The sequence below is a fragment of the Mesoplodon mirus genome (assembly GCF_964341445.2).
Source record: "Mesoplodon mirus genome assembly, chromosome: 6".
In the NCBI taxonomy this organism is placed as follows: Eukaryota; Metazoa; Chordata; class Mammalia; order Artiodactyla; family Ziphiidae; genus Mesoplodon; species Mesoplodon mirus.
In genome coordinates this window covers 7,262,350-7,280,193 of record NC_138982.1, presented here as the reverse complement: position 1 = coordinate 7,280,193, position 17,844 = coordinate 7,262,350, and the positions used below count along the sequence as shown (strand labels likewise).

At 41.4% G+C, this 17,844-nt stretch overlaps 1 protein-coding gene across 1 annotated transcript in view; it reads right to left on the bottom strand.

Annotated features, from left to right (window-relative positions):
- Positions 1-2,181: 2,181 nt before the first annotated feature.
- TRIM42 (tripartite motif containing 42) overlaps positions 2,182-17,844 on the bottom strand; it is a gene marked incomplete at both ends in the record, with an annotated part of 29,657 nt that continues 13,994 nt past the window's right edge. Inside the window, 2 exons of the mRNA XM_082625087.1 lie at positions 2,182-2,268; positions 17,300-17,524. Coding sequence (XP_082481213.1) covers positions 2,182-2,268; positions 17,300-17,524 — 312 coding nt within the window. The remainder of the gene's footprint in view (positions 2,269-17,299; positions 17,525-17,844) is intronic.

Below are 17,844 nucleotides of genomic sequence, written 5' to 3'. Positions count from 1 at the left end.
CACTTTGTAACATGCTTTCGTGTATATTACTCATTTGAATTTGATAACAATCCGAAGAAGCAGGGAAAGAAACAATATTCTTATTTAATTAAAATCAGCTCTAAAATACCTAATCAAACCACATCATCATATAGACAAAGACACTGACATCCAGGGTGAGAGAGGGACTTGCTCAAGGCCATGCAACTGGTTAGTAAAGATAAAGTGCTGGTATTACACCAGGTCCTTGCCTCCCTTTTTATACCACAGGAAGGGTCCTGGGAGGGTACACTCTATGTGAATCATTACCCCAGGGAACAAATGATGTGCAAGGGTTTCTGCATCATTAAGAAATTTCATCTTGTGTTTGGAAGAACAGCTCAGCTACCGCTTAAATGGGCCTCTCAGAGAATCCCACTAACTTCTTGGTTGCTGAATGCAAGTTTACACGTTCTCTAGAGAGGCAAGGTCAGGATGCTGGTGCTTATCTGATTCTGACCATCCTACTTGGCTCTGTGAGTAGGTGTGATCATTGTAATGCAAAATTCATATCATTCTTTTTTTTTTTAGTTTAATTTCCTTTTAGTTTATCAGTAGTAAAATCCCTGCTGGCATGTCATTTAATTTGCTCCCCATGCTAATGATGATCTTGAAGGCTCTTACAGAAATGATTATATGGTAATACCAAATCTGATGGTGGATTCAAGCCATCAGTTATAGTAATAAGAGCATAACGAAACTCCCTCCGGTATTCCTTCTTGTAATGCTGTTGGGGGGCGGGGCAGGAATCTGCTTGGCTTCATCTCACATTATTAGAAGATCATCACTAGGGATCTTTCACAGGGAAAGGGGCTTTTCTGGCTCTGATGCTGAGCCTCTGGGCAAAATAATGGGTTGCAAAGCCATGGTCCTCCAGGTGAAGCCAGATGAGCTGGCCACACCTGCCACGGGACAGCTCATGAAAAGGATGGGATTAGAGGAGATGGAGACCACTGACCACCGGTCCCTTTCCATGCCCACACCCACTTCTGTGTGTAGACCCTCATGGTGCAAACTGACATGTCAGGGGTGGGTTCACAGGAGGGTGACTCTGTGTGCCTGCCTTCCAGCCATAGTTCCTCTGTCCCTGGCATTCATGTGCAATGTGAGTTTCACTGAGCCAGCCACTGGGACAGAATGAATGAGATGCCATCTCTGTCCTAAAGACTGGGGACCAATGAGAGCTCCTGAGCATCACGGGCTGGAAGAGATGTCTCTGTGGGGGATGGGGTGGGGGAGGATGGCTCGGGGTTTAGTGAGAACCCAGGAGAGGAAGGAGGTATCATCCCCACTTAGACCACCTGGAGAATCAGCAAAGGCTTCACAGAAGTGGTTGAGCTGGGTCTTGAAAGACTGGTGGTATTTTCTAGGCAGCAGTGGGGTGGGGTTCAGGAGTGGGTCGTTCCAGGCAGATGGGTCCTTGTCAAGCTTGGGTACTTCACATTGTCTGAAGGGCCTGGCCAAGTTCAGTGAGGCTGGAGCCGACACACGACTCTGCCATTCTTTCTTGCCATGCTTCAAAGAACCATAGGGGGGTGCCTCCCACCAGGCATTCTACTGCTCTTCCTTTGCTTGGGGATAAGAAGGAATGAGGAGAAGAGGGAGGACTCTCATTCTTATGGCTCTGGGGCAGACCTCAGAGCTATGGGAAGGCAAGTTCAGGCTCAATAACTAGGAAGCGCATTCTAACAATGTTGGCCTTTTCATATTAAAATAGACTGCATAGTGAGGGAATGAGCTCCCCATCAATCAGTGACTTGCCCAAACACCGAGAGCTAGTTAGACCAGGGTCAACATGCATACCCAGGGAGCCTGACTTCAAAGAGAGTGCCTTTTTAATTTTTTTCAACCAACGTTGCCTCATACAAAACACCGCAGAATTCTGCGCCTAGGATTAGGTCTGAGCTCATGGAAATGTAGCCACTTGCTGACTTTTGTATCTTAGTTTCTATTTAATGAGCAAACAGCAAGCCATGACATCAGGCATTTCCTTTTATTAGCTCTTAGTAGACTTCTGCTGAAATGGCTCAGATGTCCCGGGAACATCGTCTACAACCTCATTGAAGAATGTGGTGAGAAAAATACATATACACATGTGTGTGTGTCTATATATGTCTATTTTGTGGTATGTCTCTGAGGTTGCTGCCTGCTCTGCGGGGGCACTCAGAAGCGTTTCTGGAGGGCAGTCTGGATACTCTTCAGCAGGCCCCACTTAGCTTGGTTCTTCTCACTCTCATCCGATGTTACCACCTGCAATCAGAAGCAGAGAGCCATGGCACCAGCCACAAGGGAAACAGCAGCTCCCAGGAGCCCGGGCCCGGCTGCGGGCCAGGCGCTACACAGATCACAGCATTAGCTCCTCATGTCGACAACCACATGAGGCCAGTGCTGTTGACCCCATTTTACCAATGAAAAAGCTAAGGCTCAGAAGAACCAGGTGGCTTTCCTGAAGTCCCGCAGCTAATATGTGGTGGGGTTGGGATTTCGCAGACAAGGTCCCACTTCTTTAAGGCAGTTCAAGGACTGACTGCTGATTACTGTGTTGTGGTTGTGACCCCAGGTGGGCTTCACCAGAGATTAGCCCCCGGGGTCCTCCCCCAGTCCCTAGAAATTGCTTCTGTCACAGCTCTTATCATTTGTAAATTTCAGTGAGTGTGTTTCATTAATTTTCTTACCAGACTGTGAGCACCTTAAATGGGATGTGGAGGCAATGACAGTCTTTCCTCTGTAATCCCAGCAGTGGTTATGGTACAGAGAAGTTTCTTAGAAAAGTGAATGAAAGGTGAATAGAACCATTATTTGTACATCTGCCAACTGTTTCTCTTTGCAGCATCATACTATCTCTGATCACAGTGAATAGTCAATGCTCCCTAGAAAAGGCAGCTGACATTGGGTAGCAGAACCCTCCTAGAAGTCTCGCCAACTCAGCTTAGATGTGGAGCTCCATGCCTTACCTTGAAGGTGGTGGACTTCTCCACAACTCTGGTCTGGCAGCATTCCTATTCCTTCCTAATACACATTTACTGAGAAGGCATTTAGGGAGTGAGGTCAAGATCCAGGTATGAGAGACAGCCTACAGGATCAATCAGGATTCATGGGGCAGATGGGGTTAGGGGTGCAGTTTGGATGAGGAAGAGCAATGTTTGTACAAAGTACAAAGTATATACAAAGGCTTTTATGTTTGTATTCAAAGGGAAAGGGCAAAAAATAGACACCATTATTATTATGCTCTCTAGTTTTACAAAATTTACATTTAGTTTTAGAGAGAACAGGGCTTCATGCAAGATAAAGATTATGTTATACCTATGATGTTAGATTTTTCATTGCTGGATAAAAATGGACATAACACATAGAGATAATTCCGATAAGCGTGGTATAAATGTGTAAGATATACACACAGAGCTATCAGGGGGCAATGAGGAAGGAATAACAGTGTTATGGTGGGTTGGGAATTGACTCATAAAAATAGGGAATTTAAGTTCTGCCTTAAAGTATAGTCAGGATCTCCAGAGATAAAGACTTGAGTGTGACATGTGAATGGGGCAGTGGGGAATGAGGTGTGTCTGTGAATCAGAGGATCAGATGAAACAGGACAGAAGAAACAGAGAACAGAACTTGAGATACTAAAGAAATTGAAATGATAGTTGACCTTCCCTCCCCTGCCCAAAAGGCTCAGATGGTTTTCCAAATGAATTCTACCAAACTTTTAAGAAAGCATTGTTCTAGAAAATAGAAAAAGAGCAATAGTTTCCTAGTTCATTTTTCAAGCTAGTAAAATATTGATTCCAGAACCAGACAAAAGAAATATAAGCAAAATATTATAGGTCTGCTTCACGAATGATGAGAGATGCAGTACTGCAAAACAAAATATGAGCTAACTAAAACCAAGTATATTAAAAAAATAATACATCGTGCTCACATAGGGTTTAGTCCATGAATGCAACTAGAGTTTAACATCAGAAAAATCAGTGTAATTAATTTCATTAATGCCTAAAGGAGAAAAATCATATGATTATCTTAAATAATACAAAAAATTCACAAAGTTGCACGAGCTCTCAGAAATTTAGAAGTAGAAAGAATTTTCCTTAACTTAATAAGGTTTATATGTAAAAAATTACCACTGAATTATACACTTCAAAAGAGTGAATTTCTTAGTATGTGAATTATATTTTAATAAAGCTTTTATAAAAAATAAAAAGTCAGAACACTGTTAAAAAAAACTAAATCAAAAATCATCATAGCTCAATGGAGAAACATTAAGGTCAGGAATAAGACAAGGATATTAACTCTCACAGCCACCATTTTCTGTAGGACCAATAGCGCTGGCCAAAGCTATAAGGAAACAAAAAGAAATAGAGGTTCAAGGAAAGAGATAAAACTATCATTATTTATAGACGATAGGATCATACGCCTGGAAAAACAAACAGAATCAACAGAGAGACTCTCAGAATAATGAGATATTATTGATATTGCTAGAATCAAGATTATCCTACAAACACAGTAGTTTTTATTCTAAACCAGCAGTACATTAGAAAGTATAATCAGATATAAAAATAACATTAATAATATCCACTAAGTCTGTAAAATATCTGGTTTAACCAGGAATATATAGTACCTCTATGGGAAGAGTTTAAAAGCCCTAGTAGAGCATATAGAAGATGATTTGAATAAAAATCAAACATATTACAAAAACATTGTCTCCAAATTAGAGACCCAGTGCCTTCCCAATCAAATTCTATCTGGATTTTTTTAAAGGAATTCAATTTACTTGAAAATTTTTACAAAATTCATATGAAGGAATCCACTTCTATAATCAGCCATATAAACCTTGAAAAAGAAGGAAGGGTAACAGGCAGGTTTACCTTAGCAGTTCATTTAGACGTAGCATAAAGCTGAGGTTAAACAACAATAAAACTAGTGTGGTATTAATATAAGAACAGACAAATTGACCCATGGAATACAATAGAGAACTCGGAGACACGCCCCTAAATATATGGCAATTTAATACAAGATTAAAGTGGAACCTTCACTGTATTCTTATGGAGAGGACATTGCTAGGTAGATGGTATTGGGAAAACTGGCCCACTAGATGGCCAAAAAAGTACATCTCTACGTAGTACTACATGCAAAGGAGAACTATGGATGGATTAAAGTCCTAAATTTGAAAGGCGAAACTAAAGTTAATAAAAGAATATGTGGAAGATTACTTTTGTGATCTAAGCCATTTTAGGGATTTTTCTTCTTATTTATTTTTTTAACATTTTTATTGGAGTATAATTGCTTTACAATGGTGTGTTAGTTTCTGCTTTATAACAAAGTGAATCAGTTATACATATACACATGTTCCCATATCTCTTCCCTCCTGTGTCTCCTTTCCTCCCACCCTCCCTATCCCACCCCTCTAGGAGGTCAAAAACCACCTAGCTGATCTCCCTGTGCTACGCGGCTGCTTCCCACTAGCTATCCACTTTACGCTTGGTGGTGTATATATGTCCATGCCACTCTCTCACCTCATCACAGCCTCCCCCTCCCCCTCCCCATGTTCTCAACTCCATGCTCTAGTAGGTCTGTGTCTTTATTCCCGTCTTACTCCTAGGTTCTTCATGACCATTTTTTTCCCTTAGACTCCATATATATGTGTTAGCATATGGTATTTGTTTTTCTCTTTCTGACTTACTTCACTCTGTATGACAGACTCTAGGTCCATCCACCTCACTACAAATAACTCAATTTCATTTCTTTTTATGGCTGAGTAATATTTCACTGTATATATGTGCCACATCTTCTTTATCCATTCATCCGATGATAGACACTTAGGTTGCTTCCATCTCCTGGCTATTGTAAATAGAGCTGTAATGAACATTTTGGTACATGACTCTTTTTGAATTATGGTTTCCTCAGGGTATATGCCCAGTAGTTGGATTGCTGTGTCGTATGGTAGTTCTATGTGTAGTTTTTTAAGGAACCTCCATACTGTTCTCCATAGTGGCTGTATCAATTTACATTCCCACCAACAGTGTAAGACTGTTCCCTTTTCTCCACACCCTCTCCAGCATTTATTGTTTCTAGATTTTTTGATGATGGCCATTCTGACCGGTGTGAGATGATATCTCATTGTAGTTTTGATTTGCATTTCTCTAATGATTAATGATGTTGAGCATTCTTTCATGTGTTTCTTGGCAATCTGTATATCTTCTTTGGGGAAATGTCTATTTAGGCCTTCTGCTTATTTTTGGATTGGGCTGTTTGTTTTTTTGATATTTAGCTGCATGAGCTGCTTGTAAAATTTGGAGATTAATCCTTTGTCCGTTGCTTCATTTGCAAATATTTTCTTCCATTCTGAGGGTTGTCTTTTCATCTTGTTTGTGGTTTCCTTTGCTGTGCAAAAGCTTTTAAGTTTCAGTAGGTCCCATTTTGTTTATTTTTGTTTTTACTTCCATTTCTCTAGGAGGTAGGTCAAAAAGGATCTTGCTGTGATTTATGTCATAGAGTGTTCTGCCTATGTTTTCCTCTAAGAGTTTTATAGTGTTTGCCCTTACATTTAGGTCTTTAATCCACTTTGACTTTATTTTTGTGTATGGTGTTAGGGAGTGTTCTAATTTCATTCTTTTACATGTAGCTGTCCAGTTTTCCCAGCACCACTTATTGAAGAGACTGTCTTTTCTCCATTGTATATTCTTGCCTCCTTTATCAAAGATAAGGTGCCCATATGTGTGTGGGTTTATCTCTGGGCTTTCTATCCTGTTCCATTGATCTGTATTTCTGTTTTTGTGCCAGTACCATACTCTCTTGATTACTGTAGCTTTATAGTATAATCTGAAGTCAGGGAGCCTGATTCCTCCAGCTCCGTTTTTCTTTCTCAAGATTGCTTTGGCTATTTGCGGTCTTTTGTGTTTCCATACAAATTGTCAGACTTTTTGCTCTAGTTCTGTGAAAAATGCCAGTGGTAGTTTGATAGGGATTGCACTGAATCTGTAGATTGCTTTGGGTAGTATAGTCATTTTCACAATGTTGATCCTTCCAAGCCAGGAACATGGTACATCTCTCCATCTATCTGTATCATCTTTAATTTCTTTCATGGGTGTCTTATAATTTTCCACATACAGGTCTTTTGTCTCCTTAGGTAGGTTTATTCCTAGATATTTTATTCTTTTTGTTGCAATGGTAAATGGGAGTGTTTTCTTGATTTCACTTTCAGATTTTTCATCATTAGTGTATCGGAATGCCCGAGATTTTTGTGCATTAATTTTGTATCCTGCAACTTTAACAAATTCATAAATTAGCTCTAGTAGTTTTCTGGTAGCATCTTTCGGATTCTCCATGTATAGTATCATGTCATCTGCAAACAGTGGCAGCTTTACTTCTTCTTTTCTGATTTGGATTCCCTTTATTTCTTTTTCTTCTCTGACTGCTGTGGGTAAAACTTCCAAAACTATGTTGAATAATAGTGGTGAGAGTGGGCAACCTTGTCTTGTTCCTGATCTTAGTGGAAATGGTTTCAGTTTTTCACCATTGAGGACGATGTTGGCTGTGGGTTTGTCATATATGGTCTTTATTATGTTGAGGTAAGTTCCCTCTTTGCCTACTTTCTGGAGGGTTTTGAATTTTGTCAAAAGCTTTCTCTGCATCTATTGAGATGATCATATGGTTTTTCTCCTTCAATTTGTTAATATGGTGTATCACATTGATTGATTTGAGTATACTGAAGAATCCTTGCATTCCTGGGATAAACCCCGCTTGATCATGGTGTATGATCCTTTTAATGTGTTGTTGGATTCTGTTTGCTAGTATTTTGTTGAGGATTTTTGCATCTATGTTCATCAGTGTTATTGGCCTGTAATTTTCTTTCTTTGTGACATCTTTGTCTGGTTTTGTATCAGGGTGATGGTGGCCTCGTTGAATGAGTTTGGGAGTGTTCCTCTCTCTGCTATATTTTGAAAGAGTTTGAGAAAGATAGGTGTTAACTCTTCTCTAAATGTTTGATAGAATTCGCTGTGAAGCCATCTGGTCCTTGGCTTTTGTTTCTTGGAAGATTTTAAATTACAGTTTCAATGTCAGTGCTTGTGATTGGTCTGTTCATATTTTCTATTTCTTCCTGGTTCAGTCTCAGAGAGCTGTGCATTCCTAAGAATTTGTCCATTTCTTCCAGGGTGTTCATTTTATTGGCATATAGTTGCTTGTAGTAATCTCTCATGATCCTTTGTATTTCTGCAGTGTCAGTTGTTACTTCTAATTCTATTGATTTGAGTCTTCTCCCTTTTTTTCTTGATGAGTCTGGCTAATGCTTTGTCAATTTTGTTTACCTTCTTAAAGAACCAGATTTTAGTTTTATTGATCTTTGCTATCATTTCCTTCATTTCTTTTTCATTTATTTCTGATCTGATCTTTAGATTTCTTTCCTTCTGCTAACTTTGGCAGTTTTTTTGTTCTTCTTTCTCAAATTGCTTTAGCTGTAAGGTTAGGTTGTTTTTTTGAGATGTTTCTTGTTTCTTAAGGTAGGATTGTATTGCTATAAACTTCCCTGATAGAACTGCTTTTGCTGCATCCCATAGGTTTTGGGTCATCATGTTTTCATTGTCATTTGTTTCTAGGTATTTTTTGATTTCCTCTTTGATTTCTTCAGTGATCTCTTGGTTATTAAGTAGTGCATTGTTTAGCCTCCATGTGTTTGTATTTTTTATAGAATTTTTCCTGTAATTGATATCTAGTGTCATAGCGTTGTGATCGGAAAAGACACTTGATATGATTTCAATTTTCTTAAATTTACTAGGGCTTGATTTGTGATCCAAGATATGATCTATCCTGGAGAATGTTCCATGAGTACGTTGAAGAAAGTGTATTCTGTTGTTTTTGGATGGAATGTCCTAGAAATATCAATTAAGTCCATCTTGTTTATTGTATCATTTAAAGTTTGTGTTTCCTTATTTATTTTCACTTTGGATGATCTGTCCATTGGTGAAAGTGGAGTGTTAAAGTCCCTTACTATGATTGTGTTACTGTCGATCTCCCATTTTATGGCTGTTAGTATTTGCCTTATGTATTGAGGTGCTCCTATGTTGGGTGAATAAATATTTACAATTGTTATATCTTCTTCTTGGATCGATCCCTTGATCATTATGTAGTGTTCTTCTTTGTCTCTTCTGATATGAGAATTGCTACTCCAGCTTTCTTTTGGTTTCCATTTTCATGGAATATCTTTTTCCATCCCCTCACTTTCAGTCTGTATGTGTCCCTAGGTCTGAAGTGGGTCTCTTGTAGACAGCATATATACAGGTCTTGTTTTTGTATGCATTCAGGCAGTCTATGTCTTTTGGTTGGAGCATTTAATCCACTTACATTTAAGGTAGTTATTGATATGTATGCTCTTATTCCCATTTCCTTAATTGTTTTGGGTTTGTTATTGTAGGTCTTTTCCTTCTCTTGTGTTTCCTGCCTAGAGAAGTTCCTTTAGCATTTACTGTAAAGGTGATTTGGTGGTGATGAATTCTCTTAGCTTTTGCTTGCCTGTAAAGGTTTTAATTTCTCTGTCAAATCTGAATGAGATCCTTGCTGGGTAGAGTAATCTTGGTTGTAGGTTCTTCTCCTTCATCAAGTTAAATATGTCCTGCCACTTCCTTTTGGCTTGCAGAGTTTCTGCTGAAAGATCAGCTGTTAACTGTATGGGGATTCCCTTGTATGTTATTTGTTGTTTTTCCCTTGCTGCTTTTAATATTTTTTCTTTGTATTTAATTTTTGATAGTTTGATTAATATGTGTCTTGGCATGTTTCTCCTTTGATTTATCCTGTATGGGACTCTCTGTACTTCCTGAACTTGATTAGCTATTTCCTTTCCCATATTAGGGAAGTTTTCAGCTATAATCTCTTCAAATGTTTCCTCAGTCCCTTTCTTTTTCTCTTCTTCTTCTGGAACCCCTATAATTTGAATGTTGGTGCGTTTAATGTTGTCCCAGACGTCTCAGAGACTGTCCTCAATTCTTTTCATTTTCTTTTTCTTTATTCTGCTCTGCAGTAGCTATTTCCACTATTTTATCTTCCAGGTCACTTATCCATACTTCTGCCTCAGTTATTATGCTATTGATCCCTTCTAGAGAATTTTTAATTTCATTTATTGTGTTGTTCATCACTGTTTGTTTGCTCTTTAGTTCTTCTAGGTACTTGTTGAACATTTCTTGTATTTTCTCCATTCTATTTCCAAGATTTGGGATCATCTTTACTATCATTATTCTGAATTCTGTTTCAGGTAGACTGCCTATTTCCTCTTCATTTGTTTTGTCTGGTGGGTTTTTACCTTGCTCCTTCATCTGCTGTGTGTTTTTCTGTCTTCTCATTTTGCTGAACTTATGGTGTTTGGGGTCTCCCTTTCGCAGGCTGCAGGTTCGTAGTTCCCGTTGTTTTTAGTGTCTGCCCCCAGTGGCTAAGGTTGGTTCAGTGGGTTGTGTAGCCTTCCTGGTGGAGGGGACTGGTGCCTGTGTTCTGGTGGATGAGGCTGGATCTTGTCTTTCTGGTGTTTGTGGGCTTATTATGATTTTAAGCAGCCTCTCTGCTAATGGGTGGATTGTGTTCCTGTCTTGCTAGTTGTTTGGCATAGGGTGTCCCACACTGGAGCTTGCTGGTCATTGAGTGGAGCTGGGTCTTGGCGTTGAGATGGAGATATTTGGGAGATTATTGCTGTTTGATATTAAGTGGAGCTGGGAGGTATCTGGTGGACCAATGTCCTGAACTTGGCTCTCCCACCTCAGAGGCACAGCCCTGACACCTGGCTGGAGCACCAAGAGCCTGTCATCCACATGGCTCAGAATAAAAGGGAGAGAAGAAAGAAAGAAAGAAAGAAAGAAAGAAAGAAAGAAAGAAAGAAAGAAAAATGAATATAAAATAAAATAAAGATATTCAATTAAAGATAGTTATTAAAAATTTTTTTAAAGTAATAAAAAAAAGAAAGAAAGAAGAGAACAACCAAACCAAAACACAAATCCACCAATGAGAACAAGCGGTAAAAACTATACTAAAAAAAAACCCCAAAAACCAAATAAACAACAAAAAATGGCCAGAAAGAACCCTAGGACCAATGGTAAAAGCAAAGCTATACAGACAAAATCACACACAGAAGCATACACATAAACACTCCCAAAAAGAGAAAAAGGGAAAAAAAAATATCATTGCTCCCAAAGTCCACGTCCTCAATTTGGGATGATTTGTTGTCTCTTCAGGTATTGCACAGATGCAGGTACATCAAGTTGACTGTGGAGATTTAATCCGCTGCTCCTGAGGCTGCTGGGGGAGATTCCCCTTTCTCTTCTTTGTTCACATGGATCCCGGGGTTCAGCTTTGGATTTGGACCCGCCTCTACGTGTAGGTCACCTGAGGGCGTCTGTTCTTCGCTCAGACAGGACGGGGTTAAAGGAGCAGCTGATTTGGGGGCTCTGGCTCACTCAGGCTGGGGGGAGGGAGGGGTGCAGATGCGGGGCAAGCCTGCGGCGACAGAGGCTGGCGTGACGTTGCAGCAGCCTGAGGCGCGCCGTGCGTTCTCCCAGGGAAGCCGTCCCTGGATCCCGGGACCCTGGCAGTGGCGGGCTGCACAGGCTCCCGGGAGGAACGGTGTGGAGAGTGACCGGCGCTCGCACACAGGCTTCTTGGCGGCGGCAGCAGCAGCCTTAGCGTCTCATGCCCGTCTCTGGGGTCCACGCCTTTAGCTGCGGCTCGCGTCCGTCTCTAGAGCTCCTTTAAGCGGTGCACTTAATCCCCTCTCCTCGTGCACCAGGAAACAGAGGAAAGAAAAAGTCTCTTGCCTCTTCGGCAGCTCCAGACTTTTTCCTGGACTCCCTTCCGGCTAGCTGGATCATGTCAAATGTAGGTGGGGCTTAAGATATGGGGTCCTCATTCATTCCTTATGGAAGTGTACATGCGTGCAGTCCAATCAAGTACGCACACACTCTACCCCCCAGCAATTTCACTCATGGTGTATGTCTGATAAGGGCTGAATTGTATCCTCCCAAAATTCATGTGTTGAAGTCCTATTCCCAGTACTTCAGAATGTGACTTATTTAGAGATAGGGCCTTTCAAGAGGTGATTAAGTTAAAATGAAGTCATTATGGAGGGTCCTAATCCAATCTGACTGTTGTCATTATAAGAAGAGGAAGTTTGGACACACAGAGACACCCCAGAGGTGCACTCACACAAGAAAGGGCCCTGTGAGGGCACAGGGAGAAGGCAGATGTCTGCAAGCCAAGGGGAGGAGCCTCAGAAGAAAGCAGACCCACCAAAACCTTGACCTTAGACTCCTGGCCTCCAGAACTGTGAGAAAATACATTTCTGTTGTTCAAGCCACTGAATCTGTAGCATTTTGATGTGGCAGCCCTAGCAAACTAATACAATGTCTCAGAGAAAGTACCACGTCCCTATCCCACCCACAAAATGTCATGAATGAGGCTGTTTACTGCAGCATTATTGGAGGTCACCTGGGTGTCCATCCTGGCTGAATAGACAGGTAAAACGTGGTGAACAAACGCACACTGTAAAAGATGAGGCAGCATTAGGAGTTAGGGACTAAATATGCCCAGCGACGTGGATGGATCATTAAAAACACAGTGTTCAGGGGAAAACGGTAAGACACAGTAAGTTGTGTAACAAAACTAGTATTTGTGCAAATTAATAACACATCCAAAACAATACACGCCATGTAAGAACACATAAAAGCAACAGGATGCACATAAAACATATTAGAATGGATATCTAGCAGGGATCACAAAGGGAAACAAATACATAAACAAGAAAAGGGCCTTGCATGAACCAGTGCTGGTAAAGGACCATGAATTGAGGTGTCTGACTAATTCAACCTTCTGTGTATGAGGTTAAAAATGATAGGTCCAGCTTGAGCCTAAATTAGACTCATTCCAGGGTTCTAACCTATTGGCAGGGCAAGTAGGGAGGGACCAATAGGGTTCTATTTACGTGAATGATCAAGAGGCCTTTGGAAAAGAATGAATTCTAAGGAGATGAATGCAAACCACTTTGATTTCATTTCAGGGCATGGAGTCACGGTGAGTATGTGGGTAGGTGAGTGGGTAGTTTTGGGGTAGTTATTCCAAATATGGACTAGTGTTGCTCACTCAAATTCCTCTAACCCCAACCCCTGAAGATGTGTGTCTCAGACTAAGGCAGAGTGTCTGCAGTAAGGACAGAAGAAAAACCAGAGGGGGATTTCATGAAACCAGGGTAAGACGCCCAGGAAAGCCAAGCAGCCCTGCTCTGTGGCTGGAGTTCCAGCCTGAGTGCAGCCTGAGCAGGTAGGAAGTGGTACTGCAGATGCTCAGTTTATCGGGCAGGACCACTTCCTGAGCACAAGTGAGGCACTGTTGGGGGGGTGGGACCCAGTATAGACTGAGAAGGAATTTGAGAGGATGGGTGGGGGGAAGGGTGGGTGCCTTTCCTGAAGAGCTATAGGGAAAGACCCGGAACAGTACTAGTTTGTGACTATTCTGGGGCCTGAATATTTACCGCCAAGTCTGATGTAACCTGGGACATCTGGTTTACATCAGATTGTGGTAGGCAGAATAATGGCCCCCCAAGTCCATGTCCTAATCCCAGGGACCGGTGAACATTTTATGTTACATGGCAAAGGGGGATGAAGGTTGCTAGTCAGCTGGCTTGAAGATAGGGAGATTATCCTGAATCATCAGGTGGATCCAATATGATCCCAAGAGTCCTTCAAAGTTGAAGAGGAGGTAGAATTGAACCAGAGAGATGATGGTGTGAGAAGGACTCAGCCTAACATTATTGGCTTTGGATATGGAAGAAGAGGCCATAAGCCAAGGAATGTGGGCAGCTGCATGAAGCCGGAAAAGGCAAGGAAATGAACTTTCCCCTAGAGCCTCCGGAAAGCACACAGCCCTGCTCACACCTTAGATTTCTGATCTCCGGAATTGTAAGTTAATAGGTAAAATTGTATTGTAAGCTACTAGTTTGTTACAGCAGCAACAGGAGACCAGTGCGCATGTGGAAAGTTAGATATTTCATAGGAAGACTTCCTGGAAGTTAGCAGAGATTTGCAGTCAGAGGGGGACATCAAAGTGAGGAGGCTGTTTTCAAAAATGGGGACCGTGGTCATCAGGTACAGGGGTTAGATCTGAGGTTTAGATGAAAAGCAGGAGGAGGAACTGAGGTCACAGGGTATGTGATTTGCCTAAAAACACATCTCCATTCCTTCAGAAAATATCAACAAGGCGCTGGAGCGTTAGAAGCTCTCAGCTGGGGACTGGGAGCCAAGAGAGGTGAGGAAGGCCAGCGCGATGCCTGTCCTCACTGAGCTTGCCGCCTAGCAGACTGGGGGCTTGGACCCAGGTACACCCGCCCAAGTCCAGAGATCTTCCCAATGCATGATCTTGCCTCGCAAGAAAAATAAAAGTGCCGCTCTCATGGCTGTTGCTCTGACAACACTCTCCCAGAGTGTGGTGCCAGGTCCCTAAGGCTGAGCCCACTCTGCCTAGACTTTGCTACATCTGATTATCTGATTATGGTACAGGGGACGAAGAGCTCCTGCCTTGGATGAGACCTAGGCTCCCACTCAACTCCTTCGAGTTACACAAGGCCAGACTCTTTTCCTCTCTGAGCCTCGGTTTCCTCATCTCTAAAATGGAGGCAATAACTCCCTGCCTTCCGAGCGGTTGGGATGATCAGTGATAATGAATATACAGTGTCTGACACAGAGTCAGCCTTCAATAAATGAGACCTTTAAAAAGCATTAAAGTTAATTTTCATGCTTTGTCTATTAGACTACATATAAAATCCCTTAAAAAAATCAAGCCACAGACTATGAAAATCAAATATAAAAGGTGTTATTTCACTTCCTTTACAAAAGGATGTATGGTGGAAATATTGCATTTTGGATAAGAAATGATTCTGCTGCCTTGTTACAGCATTTTAAATGAAACCTTTCAGGAATACCTGCTTAGAACTGATGCTGAAGGAAAAATATTTCAGTTTCATAGGAAGGAGCTAAAGTCATTCCTTTTATGAAGCTTTATAAATGTCATTCAAACACACCATCTTCTTTTCATTTGCTATTGAAGCCTTTACTTATGCAAATCATGACAAATGGGAAGGAAAGCCAAGCTTCCCGTGGAATGCTAATATAATCACAAAGAGGGAGGAGGAATTTCTTCTGAAGGAAAAAGCTATATTGCAGCTCTGTGAGTCTGATGAAAATGAAGCTTCCAGAAAACCTCATTAGTTAGTGCTCCGCTCATTAAGAAATTGTGTTAAAAAGCAAAGAAACTGGAATGAGTTTCCTTCCCTTATAGGGAGCACAAGTTCATCACATAAACACAATTTCAGGGAGATTGTTATTTCTTGATTGATGGTAAAAAGCACTTAACAGCTCTCAGGCATCTTATGGTACTTTGTAATTATTCATTTTATTTATTTAGACGTTCGTTCATAGATTCATTTGTTTAGTCACATTTTCACTCATGTATTAATTCAATAACCATTAAGAACCATTAAGCTATGTGCACAGTGCTGGTAAAACATTGTGGCAGAAGGAGAGATGAATTAGATGCGAATTTTGTTTTCAAGGGGTTCAGAGTTTATGAGGGATGACAAAATATCTACCTGAGAAAGTCTCTCCACCCCCGTCCTTGTTCCTAGCATCTAAAAATGACTTAAGATACATGTAAAAAAAAAAATGGTAACAGCACTGAGTGCGCCCTTCATGAGGAATTTTTTAAAAATGGGAAGGCAGATGGAATTAGATTGAAGGAAAAATCCATAGTCAAAAGGACCTGCTGTCAAACATGGTAGCAACTGTGGGTGTTCCGTGCTCTGGAGAGAAGAGTATCAACAAGAATTGGTCTATGGGGCAACTGACGGACAGGGTACCTGGCTGGGGTCTAACAGGAGGAGCAGCCAGGCAACTTTCTCATCCCACGTCCTTCCCGTGTGAGTGTCTGACCTCCGTGGAGGGGGAGGGGATGCACATGGGTGCCGGGCTCCAGAAGCAGAGTGTGGGGATGGAGTAGAGAGCCCCCTCTGCCCCCCTCCAGGAGACTTGCTTCTGGTATAATGACCAAGAGCATAATCCTGCCCCACCCTACCTCCTGCTTCCCGTTATCACCAGAGGTAGCAACCAATCAGATTCTCTTCTGCAAACATGTGACCAGAGCCCAAGGGCGTGAAGCTAGTCAGATTGTGTTGGCCGCACAGAGCATGGGCCAGGAACCTCCAAAACCACATGCAAGCTGAATTTAGGGGAGGAGAAACAATGGGCTAGCTGAAAATGGTGCAGCTTTAGAGAGAAGCAGAGATGGAAGGAGGGGGTGTGGGAGAGACAGAGGGAGGAAGTAGAGAGAGAGATATTGATTGAGAGAAACTGATGACTTTCCAGTTTTTTTGGGTATCAGATGTATGTCCTGGCTGGAAGTGGTCTCATGAGACTCCCTTCTCTCTCGGCTTTTCAATAGCCGAAATGAATGGATTTATTCTCTTTACTTCTAAAGAATCTCTGATTAAGACTTAATCTACTCTGATTCCTAAGAACACCATCATGGCTGTACAGTAAGATAGCTCTAGGCAGTCTTGATATTTTTCTTCCCTTTCTCCTTTGAATATCAATAAAATTATACCCATGAATGTATTTCCCCTGGGGATATAAAACAGAATCAACCTTGCCTCACAAAAAAGATAGGGATAATCTTGTCCCTTCCTTTATTTGGAGTCCATCCTGGCTTACTGACTGGCTCTTCCTTAACTTACAGATAAACAACAAATAAATTTTTTTAGTATTATACGTATATCCTAAATACTGCATGAGACATACTAACAATCAAAATTTATTCCCTGCATGTGTATAATTATAAACTTAAATTTATAATTAAATTTATATTAATTATGTTTACTTTATATTGCTTAAACCTGATACCCTCTCCTTGCTTTGATTCACCACTGACACTAATACTTAACTCTTTTTTTTGTCCTTCTCACACCACAATTATTTGTTTGCTAGACCCTGAGCTCCTTGAAGGCAAGAATTACATCTTATTTTCCTCGGCACTCTACACACTAACACAATACCTGGCACACATGTTTTCTGAATCAAAACGAACTGACGATTCTCATTTGCAACGTTGGTTGAGGCCAGGGGCCCTCTCTGTGCCCTTGAGTTAATGAGTTTCCTGGGAGCAGAGAGGGAGGTCCTGTGGTGGGTTCCATGACCTCACAATCGATCCTAACAGAGCTGCATCCAGAGTGGATGAAGACTATCTATCTGAGAAATAAAGTGCATGGTACCTTGCAGATGTCACTCCACTGCCCAGGACCGTTATCGTTGATGGCTCTCACTTTAAACAGATACTCGGTGTTGGGGGTCAGGTAGTGCAGCTCCAGGTACTGCTGCATTATATCCCGAATTTGTCCACAGAGCTCTGTCTGCACATTGTTCGGAGGGGAATTAATGAGTTGGTAGAATTCCATCTCAAAAGAGTCCACATCTTCTGTTGGGCATGTCCAGTAAATCTGGGAAGAAATGAACATGTCAGTGGGGTACTGGCACACGCCATTCAGCTTTCTTTCCCATGAAGATCTGTGTCGTGGACTCTCTGGAGTGAGTTTAAGCGGACTCATCCTCTCTAGCTGCTGCTGAAGACTTTGAATTAGACCTTGTGCAACAGTCCTGAAAGGCTTCGTGATGAATCCTGACATGAGGCTTGCAATGCGTTTCAAGAACAGAAGAATGCTCTTCTGGTTTCTGTTCCTGTCAATGTGGAGGTGAACTTGTCCTCCTGACACCACTAACCAAAGTGGCTACCATTTATTGAACACATATTATGCATCAG